The sequence below is a fragment of the Athene cunicularia genome (genome assembly GCF_003259725.1).
Source record: "Athene cunicularia isolate RWA chromosome 2 unlocalized genomic scaffold, athCun1 chr2_part1, whole genome shotgun sequence".
Lineage (NCBI taxonomy): Eukaryota > Metazoa > Chordata > Aves > Strigiformes > Strigidae > Athene > Athene cunicularia.
Window position 1 is genome coordinate 35860242 of NW_020799095.1, and position 13415 is coordinate 35873656.

The 13415-nt window shown below is 36.0% G+C and overlaps 1 protein-coding gene across 5 annotated transcripts in view; it reads right to left on the reverse strand.

Annotated features, from left to right (window-relative positions):
- The window catches only part of MPP7 (membrane palmitoylated protein 7), a 159212-nt gene that overhangs the window by 35614 nt on the left and 110183 nt on the right, over positions 1-13415 (reverse strand). For all 5 annotated transcript variants that reach the window (XM_026842253.1, XM_026842257.1, XM_026842255.1 and 2 more), the window contains exons 6-10: positions 12364-12495; positions 4258-4339; positions 3229-3314; positions 1336-1410; positions 526-722 (exon numbers count right to left, since the gene is read on the reverse strand). In XM_026842253.1, coding sequence (XP_026698054.1) covers positions 526-722; positions 1336-1410; positions 3229-3314; positions 4258-4339; positions 12364-12495 — 572 coding nt within the window. The remainder of the gene's footprint in view (positions 1-525; positions 723-1335; positions 1411-3228; positions 3315-4257; positions 4340-12363; positions 12496-13415) is intronic.

Genomic DNA, 13415 nt, shown 5'->3' on the forward strand with positions numbered 1-13415 from the left:
AAAATGGGAGGTGGTAGGAGAAAGACACAAACTCCTCAGTTTTCACTGCAAGTATGGGATTAATAAACACTTAACATCATGAGACTATTGCAAAATATCCAGAAGATTTTATAAAAAATTAACTTAAAACAATGCAATCTATTCACAATCTAAAAAAATTAAATCCTCAGCCTCAAATTTTTGTAAGCTCTCCAAAACCTGCTGCAGTTCTTATTCCTGCATAGTACATCAGTGTGAATACAGATACTGATGTGCTATTTTCCATATGTTTTTTTCTTTCAACCTGGACTACTGTTATCCTATTGGGTTTTGTCATTATTAATCTTAGCCAGACAAATAAGAAAATCCGAAGTATTTCAGCAACAGGTTTCCAAGTTCAGTTGTCTTGTGGCAAATGCAGGTTTATCATGCCCATGAAATCTATAAGCATTACATATGACAATGACTATGCTAACTTAAAATTCAGCAGGTTAGTATCTTTTCTTACTACAAAAAATAATGAAACTATGCTTCTTAGTAGCTCACCTCTCCTGGAAATGCTTTGAAGGGATCAAGCCTGCTCTGGGATTGGCATCACCTTCATGTTTGGCCTGCCACCAGGTTGCATCATCCTGGCTCATGATCTGAAGGATATCTCCTTTTCTGAAAGCAAGTCCAGCTTCTTTACAAGGAATTGCTTTATCCTCATTAGGATCATAGTCAAATAGGGCTCTGATAAACATCTGAAACAAACCGTGTTTTATCTTTAGAATCAAAACATTAAATGTAATCCAAAGGTATCTCCCTTTGTTTTTACTGTTCAAAACCATTGAACTAAATAACGTAAAGCAATAAACATTTACTGCTGTAAAATATTCTTATGGATGTCTGACAGTAGAAGTTCATATGGGAATCCTAAATTCACTGCTTCTGTAACCGTAGTCCTAATGTAGTAACGGCTCTATGATCCAAGGCAAGCAGGACTTTGCAGGTAAATAGTGTGCACATATGAAGAACAGAAGAGAAGATACTTTTGAACCAAGGTGCTATCAAGTGTCTTCTATCCAGTGTATGATGGAAGAAAAAGAGTACTTGGAAGCAAGCCAGGTCCTCGCAGAAAAGGGAAGATTACCTATGTCAACTTCATGGCTGTAGAGTTAGGGCTTAAGAACCATGTTACACCCACTTGCAAATCCAGCAGGTGAGTACTGAAGCGTACAGCGCACTACACGTTATCACATTAGAAAAACTGGGTCTGGAGGCATAAATCACATTCTTGGTTCTGTCACCCAAGCAAACAATACACATCCTCAGCATAACAGTTACTGCAATAGCTTCTGAAATAGTCTTGCCTACCTTGCCTTCCTTCACTGGCATTTCTTCCTTCACACTAGGTATAATTTTAAATGTAATTGCTCCTTGAGATTGAGCCTGTTGAACATTTGAAAAGAAAATACACTGAGAATTAAGCTGTACATTTCAAAGACATCTTAAAAGGAAAAAAAAAAATTGAAACTAATCTTAAAATACTCAGGTATAATGAATCTATCCTCTCCCACACATGATCCATGGAGTCTGACAGCGTCACCATACCAAATTTTGCATTGCAGAGATTAGAATACCCTCTGGAAATGCTCGGTTTTATTTGCTTCACTGGTGGGCAGAGAGAGACTGTTAAAAACTGGGACCTGCATGTTTCAGAGGTCCCACTTTTCCCTCACTGAGAGCAGGAGCAAATGCTACAGCTAAAACGTATGCATATTAGAAGCAACTGCTGGACTCCTGGCACAGTTTGGACATCCCTGGAAAAATCCAACTAACATTTCATTTAAAAAAAAAAAAAAAAATTCAAACAGGCTTGTGCCATATTTATCATATAAAACTACGGGGGAGTGGGGTGTGTGTGTGTGTGTGTTATTCTTTTGGCAACTTTAAGAAACTAGAAAAGAAAAACATATTTGAATAGACTACGTGTACTAAATGGAAAAAAAGCCCTCCACTATAAATCTTAAAACAAGTTAGCCATCATCAACCACCTCATCCATTCATCTTTCCCTATATCCCACTTAAAGTGTGTCTGGCTGCATTTGACTTATTAACCACAAAATATTCCCACTGCCTCAGTGACATTTTGCTATTGAAGGAAGTGCTAATCAGCTGGAGCCTCTGCTACTATTGCATGCAGCCGACGAGTTTCATAAAACTAGCAGAGTGCAACAGACAGCCAACGATTTAAGCAAAATGGAAACAGGCCTGTCCACTACCAAGCGAGACATACTTCTGCCGGCATGTCTGCGATCCAAGAGCTCACTGTTTGACAAGCAGCAGCCAAGTTCTTATTTCACCAGCTGTAGGACTGGAATCAATAATTCTGTTACTTCTGAAACAAGCTCTAACTAGCTTTTGATGTTTATATTGTACCTCAAGGAGGTAAATGGGGAAATTGTTCACACCTTTTCTAGTGCTATTGTGTTTCTAGAGATTTTTAAATATTAATTTTTGCAGGAAAATGTTTCTGTAGGGAACACAAAACCATAAAGCAAGTATGAATATCAGCAGGCTAACACTTGAAATGAATCATCTCAGTTATTGAACCAAAACTATGAGACAGCCACTCAATTCAGCAGGACACAAGGTATTTAAAATGACTATACCATGAATATAAAGAGCTGTCACGACCCCCATCGGTTTCTTTGCTATAAAAATATTGAATATTTCTGAAAAAGTCTGAATTTGCAATAGCGTTCCATAAGTGAGTAATTAGGCTGGATTTAGAGATCATGTAGTTCAGAGGAATGCAAACATAATCACATATACCGCTATATACTGCAAATCCATATAAAATATAATCTTAATATACCAGTCTACCAAGTTCATGTATTATGAATTAATTTTCACACAGGGTTAACACATTATTAGTGAATACATTTAAAATAGTTTGAATTCAACAGATCATGGTGTGCCTTAAAAACTGTAAATTATATACTGAGATCTACTGAGATCTGCAACATATTTATAGCCATATTACTGTCATTAACTGTTTACAAGTAATCTGTAACTGCATATATATGTAATGCATGGACAATCACTATTTAAGAGAAGGGAAATAAGAGGTTTGTAAATTATGGCACTGGGAGAAAAGGCATTATTGCAGAATATACTTTTTTTCCAAGAAATACACCAGAAATCGTAAGTCTCATTACTTTTTCTTGACTCCTCTAAAGTAATTTTAAAATGGTTGCTATTTACCAAAATTTGTATTATTTCTTCAGGTTTTTTATCATCTACCGGAATTCCATTGACTTCTCTCAGTTCATCACCAACATGAATAAGACCTACAGAAAACAAAGAGGAGTTGTTAAACTGTAGCTATGTATTATACAAAAAATGCCATTGACATTCAGCTTTTTTCCTCCCTTGTTCATCCCCTTCAAGCTTTAACTTAAAAGTAGGAGTATATGGTGAACACAACAGCTACTGTCCTCACAGATAAATCTGAGATGATTCGTTTACTCACCTCCCTTCCTTTCTCCTGAAAATTAGTACCATTTCTCTATGACTTTTCCAGACATTTATGCAGATGTTTGAAAAACATCTGTGCCAATTCTTTTTCTACTCATACTACTTTCTTACTGCTACACAGCTGCAAGTACTGCAAAGACCACTTAGGCTGTGAGTGCTAATTTGTGGCACAAATGCTTGCTAATTTAACTACATATATATAGATTTACTCCATTACCCCATCTAAGTGTGAAACACAGCTGTCCTAGATTCCCTTCAGTGAAAAGAGGCACTTTAGAGCAGAATTCAGGACCTCTTGCCTGAGTTCTTTCAGACTTTGTGCATCCCAAACTCAACAATGGCTGTCAAGGATGTGCTGGTACTTCGAGAATTACCAGCTGAAACTCCAAGTGGATGTCCTAATATAAAATAATGCAGCATTCCTGAGTTCCTCCATTGGCAGATTATCATTTTGGCCTATCCAATCATTTCTAAGTAGATGTCTTCAACTGGAAACAAACCATGATACATCTTAAAAAAAATAAACCCTCTTTATCTGTTAACTCAAAGATAAATGGCTGCAACTGGATTGGGGAAAAAAAAAATCAGCATAAATACTTTCACCACTATTAAAATTCACTTTGGAAAACTCTCCAGACACCAAATAATTTTGTTTGTGATAGTGATGTATTTCATTTCTACAAAATATGCCGTTTTATCTCATCTTGTTCCAAATTCTAGAACTTGAATGGCTAGTGCCAAGCAGCAACACCTTACCACTTCTATCTGCAGCTCCTCCACGCATTATCCTGGCCACCACAATTGCACCAGTATGTTCGTCCCTTTTAATAGTGGCTCCCTTGGGTAAAAAAAAAAGTTGTTTGGTTAATCTCACCATAATTTTAACTCACTACACTAAAATACACTTGCTATGTAAAACTGCAAAAACTTGACATCGTATCGATATGTGAATAAGTCAGAAATTATACTTGTTTAGGAAAATAATATAAAAAATATGCTGATCTATTACCAAAATATTACTTCTTTTCCATTCAGAAGTAATTCATGCATTCTGCATGTACACAGCTTTTAAAAAAGAAACAAATGATAGAGAGTTTATCTTTCAACTCAATGTTATCTGCAGCATACCTTACTTGAATCTGTTGCTAAAACTGCACTAAACTACTGCTGAATATGGATAAATTTCATATATATTTCATATTTTCAATTGATAATTTTATTCCTACATTAAAACAGGCCATGTTACATACTATGGGTATAAAAAGTTTATCCATGTTTGTAATTGTTCCAGTTTACACTCAGAACTGCCCATGCACCCACTGATCATCAATTTGCTTTAAGTGTTATCACTAAATAAGCATGAATTTGAGAAATGCCCCTGCACATCAGGGCTCACCTGGAATATCTGCGGGACAGAAATGCAGAGGAGGGGAAGATTTCCTGAGTTAGTCATGTTTTTATACATTACACAAATACGGTGCAAGGCATTTAGGTAAAATGACCTCATGTAGTTAAATTTCCAGTGAACAGATGTCTAGATGAGAAAAATGCCTTTGTAACCAGAATGGCAAGTGTGTACTGAAAAGAGGCACAAGGTGATGGGGACACAGCAGGCAGCGGAGTGACAAGTGAGAAGGGATGGGACACGGGGGCACAGAGCTGCTGCTTAAGCTGCGGTGCCCTTCCTTTCAGGCAGACGGGAAGGAGTCAGGGTAGCAAATGCTAACAAAAGACAAAATCCACAGAATAATGAGAGAGATTTTAGCTAGATAAGTTGTACTGTACAACTGTCACCCCCAAAATGGTTATTTGATCCAGTATTTTTAAAAAAACACCACAAAAAAAAGCACCTCCTGGCCAACAGCTTTTTATCTCCACATGATTACTTTGCCATATTAATGTCATTAGTCACCTGCAATAGCTCTAACTGTTAGTCAACAGAGATGTTTAGGACTCTGGCAGGTAAGTCAATTTTATGAAAACTTCTGTATTTGTGATTAGTGAATGAACAGTATTACTTCACCTCTGAGTACAAGACAGTGCTACATGCACTCTGCCATCAGAGGTTAGAATTGCCTTCCATCAGAGAAGTGTTATGCTTGAAGTAAGGTACCTAAGTACTTTATAAAGTTCCTTGAATAATTAAATTGCTTTTATAGCTACCTTTCTATATTTGTTTAGATTAAACATGAACATCATATTTATCACCACTTGAATTTTTAAGCTTTTCATTAACATAAAGCTAAAATATGTACAAATGAATAACAGGGGAGACATTTTACTACAGTTAACAATTTTACTAACTGTAAATAAACTTTTTTCCTTTATCCCTAAGATGGAAATACAAGACAAGACATGAAGACAAAAAAATGGGAGATTAATTTATAATTTTTATATGCAACTTGCATTTATTGAAAATAGAGAAAAATTAAAACAATCACCACACAATATTCTCTTTGGTCAAAACTTTAACAGTAGCCAGCACTCCACAACAAAATTGATGTGCTATGCTTATGCATTATATTTTACATATTAAAGTTATTAGTATGAAATTCTATCCATAAGCAAAGTAATTTTGCAATTTGCCAGCCTTATTCTTATGTGTTGTTTATAATGTAATTATACCAGTAAGCTTTTGTTTGCATTAGTTTCAAACAAGTCTGAGAGTTTCAAGAAGATAAAGAGTTAGCTGCAGCTAATCTCACTTTAAAAACCCATGATTAGACTTCTGTGCAAAAAGAATCGTGTACCATTAGGAATATATTAAACAAAGCATTAAACCCTCCAGCCTGTATTTCAGTATTAAGTTCTGACCTTGCAGCGACAACTATTAATTTGAAGTTTATTATTAATACTTGGAAAGTTACATCTGTTTAAAAGTACAAAGCATCTTTATTCTGAGTATATCCATGAAAAAGAAATAGAGCAGCATTAGGATGTTAGAGCCAAATACTGGACATTTCCACTATATTGTCCATATAAAATAGAGGCTTTCCTAATTAATCAGGGGAAAAGCCTTGAACAGAAAGGCTTTATGCCTTCTACCTAGAAGTCAACAGTATTAAATACCACCAAATGTAGAAGGCAAGAGATGACTGACAGCCTTCCGTTGTGATCACCCAGCTACCCAGCCCAGCGATGATGTCTGAAAACAGGTACATCAATACACTTCACCTTTTTTTCAGACAGACCCTAGAAAAATACTTGTGTGCGATTGAAGACCACAGTATTGACCCAGACAGCATCTGAAAGAAACAATAAGGCTCTTGCCTAAGTGGAATGGTCACTTCATGCTCTATACAATTACCACTACTGGCACAAAATTAATTTTCCTAGCACAGATTAGCCAATTTGAATACGCCCCAGTAAAGATAAGAGGTAAACTAGAGTTTTCAAACAAAGCACAAAATCAAGTTTTAATTTACAGGAAAATTATTTAACCCAAATTAGCTCACTGTCAATAACTCCTCTATGGCAAACTCAGAGTGAATGGGCAGGCCCACAAAAAGCACTATTTGAGTTAATATGTTTTTGTTGTACTTACAGTACACAAAGAAAAAAGACGGTTCCTTAAATTCTCTTTCCCTCCCAATTTAGAACACTTAAAAAGAAATCAAACACAAGTGGATTTCTTTTTGAAAACCCAAAGAGTTGATTTTCTGAAAAAGCAGCTTCTCTTGTACTGCTGCCAGGCCTGCTTAAACTATGAGGTATATATAATCTGGCAAGAATTTCTCCTTATGAGATGTTCAGCTCCAGTACTTTCAGTTACATGTGCAGTGCAGCTCCTCATTTAGAGCTTTAAAAATGGAAGAAGGTTAGACTGGACCTTGAGAGCTGGAAAATATTTTCAGTGTTGCTAGCCAAAAGTGTAAGTTACCCTAAATGAGACATATACAGATGTAATAGCATAGCTCAGTTTAAAATACTTTTAAAGGGAAAAATAAGGAGTTTGGGAGCCATATGGTGATCAGACTGAGAAAATGTTTAAAGGTATACCATGCAAAAGCACTAAAAATAATACAAGCTCCTTCAGCAAGGCTTTCACTGGTTTTTGGGGTTGTTTTTTGTTGGTTTTGTTTTTGTTTTTTCTTAATTTTTAATGTAGTAACACCGATTGGTGAGCATCACTCAGGGTTTCACAGATGTGAGCTTTACTAGGTCATGCATTTATCTGCTGGTTCCAGAATATAAACACTATAAGCCTTTATTTTTAAAGAAATACTAGCCTGTAAAATAAATTACTAAGAGAGTTTGAAACATCAGTCATATTTTTGCATACCTTTCTGACAAAAGCACATGCAGATGTTGAATGCAAATAAGTACTTCAATAAGCCTTATTTTAATCCATCCTCTGTTGAAAATGCAAATACAAATATCAGCTACCTACTTTACAGTGAAGAGCTATTTAAAAGTTGATGCCTACATATATATATATAGACTATGCACACTAAAGCTATCCCTACACCCAAATTAATCCCACCTATAAAATTGTTGGGTGCATTCACTAATAATAACCGACCTACTGGGACTCAGAGTGAGAGGTGAGCAAGAGCTGTAGAATCTGCATGGGCAGAACATGTAAACGACTCTTTTAAACCATCACAATTAATTTCACCCAAGCTCAGCTAGGGATATCAGGTATCTAGTTCAAGATAGGTGTCTACACTCCTCTTAAAGCTAATGAAAAAAAACCAGGCAGCTCCAGAGAGTGAATCATTTTTTTCATGAAGACAGGCATCTTAAATAAATGGCACATTTCATTCTCTGGAGCTGCCTATTTTTCTCTTGATTAGACTTTGTTAATCCTTCCACAGGTGTTTGGTTGGGGTTTTTTTCCTAAATGCTGCATTAGTAAATGCCATTCTAGAAGTGTCTCTCTCAAGCAAGGTGAAATTGTGTTAGGAGGTTTTATCTGAATGGAGCAATTTAGAACATCTCTGAACCATACTTAAAGAGAAGTAGAAACATCTTTTTTCATAAATAGTCTCTGCGGAAGGATTAACAAAGTTTAAAACATCTCTTCCAAAAAAATGGAGTTCAGCACTGACTTCTGCACTGATGAAATCTGGCAAACAGAAGGCCTTCCCACAAACCATGTGTTTCCTCCTCTTTTGAGATGATTACTCCTGGGAACTCAGGCTTCATTAATATGTGATTAACACCAGCTCAGAACACCAGTGAGGTGCTTAACTTGAAGAAAAGCACAAACAAGTACAAGAGGAAATGTGGTGCAGTTTTATGTAAAAATGGTCACTAGATATATTCCAAAGAATTTAACAGTGCCTAATTTGCTTCACAGAGAGTACTGTTGAAAGTCACCCAAAGTAGATACCCAATTCAAGAACATCCAGGGTGTGCAACTGATGTAAAGCTTACTGCTCTGCAGAAAAACAATCTACTATTTGTGTACAAATAGATAATTACAATGTAGCTGAGATGAAAGAAAAGTTCAAAGAGCTCAGTATCTTCAAGTCAAGAAACCAGATAATCTCCACGCTAGAAAAATATTATAAGGTACGTCCAATCTCAAGCTCAGTAGCAAGAATCCTGATATAACAATGAAAGTGGAAGTCAGACTTTTTGACTGGAGAATTGTGACTAGATAAACTTAAAAAGTAGAGACTCTGTACTAAGAACATCCAAGACTTTATAAAAGCTATGACAGAAAAGCAATTAAAAAGACATGAAAATACATAGAAAATTAAATTTTAAATAGTTCAGTAAACATAGATCATGGTATATCCTTTCTTAAGGAAGCATAAATGCAGTAGATCTAATATACCTAGCATAATCGTGTCTATATTTGTTCTGCCCTGCTGTATTTTGGTAAGACCTTATCTGCGTTTCTATCCATGTTTCTTCTCGCCCCTACTTAAGGGAAAAAAAACCTAGGGAAGACAAAGACACAAATACTAGGTTTGTTATGTATTGTGGTGATGGTGTCATAGTAAGTCACTATAAATTTGCTACAAATAAATTAATGTTGGTGTGAATGTTAATATTGTTAAAATGGGTTGTAGGTGGGTTATAGAAGAGGAGGAGGATGCTATACACTATTATTTGAAGTCTTCCTGGAGAACAAGTAACACAAAAACCAGAACTCATCACAAGCTCTTCTCCAACAAAAATGAAACATCAAGATAGGCTGGGGATTTGGAAAGACCACAAATACTCCTTTCCCATACAGATAAGGTACAACCTTAGAAATGTTGGTTAAAGGGCAGGTTTTAGAAGTCATTCAGGCCAATCTCCAGGTCAAGGCAGGCCTATTGTCAATGCCAGCTCAGGTTAGCCAGTGCCTTATGGTATAGGTTGGAGATTCCACATCTCCAGTTAGTCTGCTCCAGTGCTGGACTTCCCAGCTAATGAAATACTTCTGTTAATTCTCAGTCTAAACCTCCAAGGGCTTCAACTCATGGCCATTGCCCTGTGTTTTAGCATCTTTCACTGCTGAGAAGAGTTGACTCTATTGTCATTGTGAGCTCCCCACTCTCAAGTAGTTGTAGGCTGCAATTAGCTCCCACCCTTTGCTTCTTCCTAGTAATAGGTCTATCACAGATTCCATTATAAGGCTGTTCTTGCCTTGATAAATAAAGTATGCAATCTTAAACTGCAGAATTCAGTTCTCTCATATTTTTTACATTTTCTATGGTTGCTGTCCTGTCTAGTAAAAGAAAATTCTAAAAAACCCGTTACCTCCTTAGCACAAGAGTTGTGGTGTGGATGCACCTTTTAAGAGATTGTACCGGTTTTGCCTGGGGTTGAGTTAATTTTCTTCATGATAGCTCATAGGCAGCTGTTTGAGATCTGTGATGACAACAGTGTTGATAACACAGGGATGTTTTAGTTATTGCTGAGCAGTGCTTACAGAGTCAAGGCCTTTTCTGCTTTTCACCCCACCTGCAACTTGGCTGCTGGGGGTGCACAAGAAGCTGGAAGGTGACACAGCTGGGACAGCTGACTCCAACTGACCAGAGGGATATCCTATACCATATGATATTGTGCTCAGCAATAAAACTGGGGAAAGAAAGCGGAAGGGGGTAGGTTTGGAGTAATGGTGTTCATCTTCCCAATTTATGGTTAAGCATGATGGAGTGTCGTTTTCCTGGAGATTGCTGAACACCTGCTTGCCGATGGAAGTAGGGAATGAATTGCTTATTTTGCTTTGATTGCATGTGTGCATTTTGCTTTACCTGCTAGACTGTCTTGTTATCAACACATGAGTTTCACTTTCATCTTTCTGATTCTCTCCCCCATCCCACTGGGGAAAGTGAGTGAGTGGCTGCGTGAGGCTGAGCTGCCAGCTGGGGTTAAACCACAACAGACATAGATACCTGGAAGAGTTTAGTATCCATGGGAGTGAATGGGCAAAAGTGGAATTTGACAAACTGTCTAAGGATAACCTTTGGCTTAGGCAACTCTATTTGTCCATATAAGAGGGCTTAAAATCTCAAAAGCCAATATACAATGTATGCATCTCATATACAAGCTTTCAGAAAATCTCCCAGGTTGGTTTTTTTTGTCCAGAGTTACTATTTATCCAATCCACTTTAAGATATTATTAATTTGTAGTATTTAACTACAAAATCCTTAGTAACAATCCTGTTTGAAACATGAAACTATGTAAATTAAGATTTTCTTAAGATTTTTCTGACAAATTCAAGAAAAAACAAGGGTGTTTTCACTAACACTAAAAATAAGCTGCTCAGTTAGAACTCATTTCATACTATATGTTCAAATTTCTTCACACCTTTCAGAATTACTACTTTTCTGATACTAAATCCTAAAGCAAGTTTGGTTTATTCCTAAAATAATTTATTTGATTAAAAAAAAAAAAAAAGATGAAAGCTTAAAGCTGTGATTTAAATATTTAGGGGGGAAAAAAAGGTTTAAACAAGGTAAAAAATTTTCCATACAGTCAATCTTCTAATTATGCCCATGGGCACCTACAGTCAGTCAATACCAAAACTTATTTCTTATTTAACGATGCCAGAAATCCATCAAGAATAAGAGTGATAGTAAGATGCCTACTGTGGGACAAGCTACCCTTGTCCATCTAACAGAGGCATTGCTCTCCCGCTGTCATCTCAAGTACAAAATCACGGCTTTCTCAGAGTAAGTTTGCAGATATTTCTTCAGGATTGCTATCCATTAAAACAAATATCCAGTATAACATAAAACAAAGCTCTTACTGGTTTGCAGGGGAAAAAGAATATTGTTAAATTTTATACAAGATGACTCCCACTCTACAGCAAATAAAAATAACCAAATCAGTAAAGAATTTTAATATTCTTGTAATACAACCTAGGTTTAGACCTTTCATTTTTCCAGATATCCCCATGAAGATATTAACTTTCTAGTATTCATAATCTAAAGTACAACAACAGACATCTTAAATTTGCCTAGATTTCAATTCAACTATTTTTAAATATGTCTTTATGCTTTCTTTTCAGTGTATCAAAAGGTCACATTTTTTTACATGAATGCTAACAGGCACAGTTCACAACAAAGGTCAAGGTTTCTTTGGGGATTCATTCTCCTTCTCTCCTTTTAAAACAAGTTCATGATTTGAATTCAAGATAAAAGATTAATATATTATTGATCTAAATGCTCAGAATGGCCCACATATATAATGCTCAAACACCATGAATGAACACATACTTATTATTCATTTCATATGCTTTACTAATAATGACTGCGAATGGAAGTCATGTGTACTATTGAATGTTATGAATAAACATGCATAATATCTATCCATCCATATTTCAAGTTAATGTCAGCCATTCACATTCATAATCTGAACACTCCCCACCCTGCACACAAACACAAAACCCCGAAACAAAAGACACAGTTACTCACCAATGGTTCCCTGTTTTTGACAAGCCTGATTATTTTAACTGAATCTTCTTCTTCATCAATATCATCAGGCATGGGGGGCAAGACAGGATCGTAGCTCTTCTGAGCAACAGTATCATGTACAGAAAGCAAAGCCTGGAAACATTAATAATCAGTATATTATTTGGAATCTGAAAAGTTTATGAAATGCAAAGCAGAGGACATTATTTACAGCTTGACTACTAGCATGATGCATGTAGATTGAATGTAATTCTTATGCACAATTTTAACACAAATGGATGAAACAACTCCATAAAGTGTATGTTTCCATATACACTATGTATGCATCTAGTAAATTGTGGATACAGAACAATGTCTTCATACACATGAAAATACCAAGTGCTTTCCACATTAGCTTTAAATTACAAGAGTTATGAACAGGAGAAAACCCAAGTCTCCTAAAGTAATAACACCTATCTACTTGTCCTAGATAAAAAGTTTATCCGATACAGTAAACAGTCTTATGAAACAAATAAGCAGTATTTTTCAGTACTTCTGTTCAAGCATGAGTTCCCTTCTGAGGAACTCTGGAAGCTTACCTGGTTACTGGATCCCTTTCATACTATCTCCCTTACACAGAAGTTGCAAATTCTCTCAGGAATTTTTAATTTACTGTGGAATTCATAGCTGAAGTTGAGAAACATACTGGAGAAATTAATTGGTTCAGGCAGATGATTATCAACCACCTGTTCTACGTCTTGCCTCCATTCTTTCTCTGTTACTCCCCCAGTGCATGCACAGCTTGAACAAGAGATTTTTCAAATAAAAGCATAACAAAGCCTGACAAAAGGTGCAATTTTGAAAATAAAGTAACTTATGAACTTGCAGAAATTAAAAAATCTTGAAAGTCAAAGAAAATTCAAAAGCTTATTCTAAGGCTCTAAAAAAACCAAAATCTCAGCTATAATCTAAAATTCACAGCTCTTTCTAGATACACAGCTCGAAGTTATTCTCTGTTCTGAACAATCTTCATTATTTGAAATACCTTTAAACTGGTGGGAAATAGCTAAGTAATG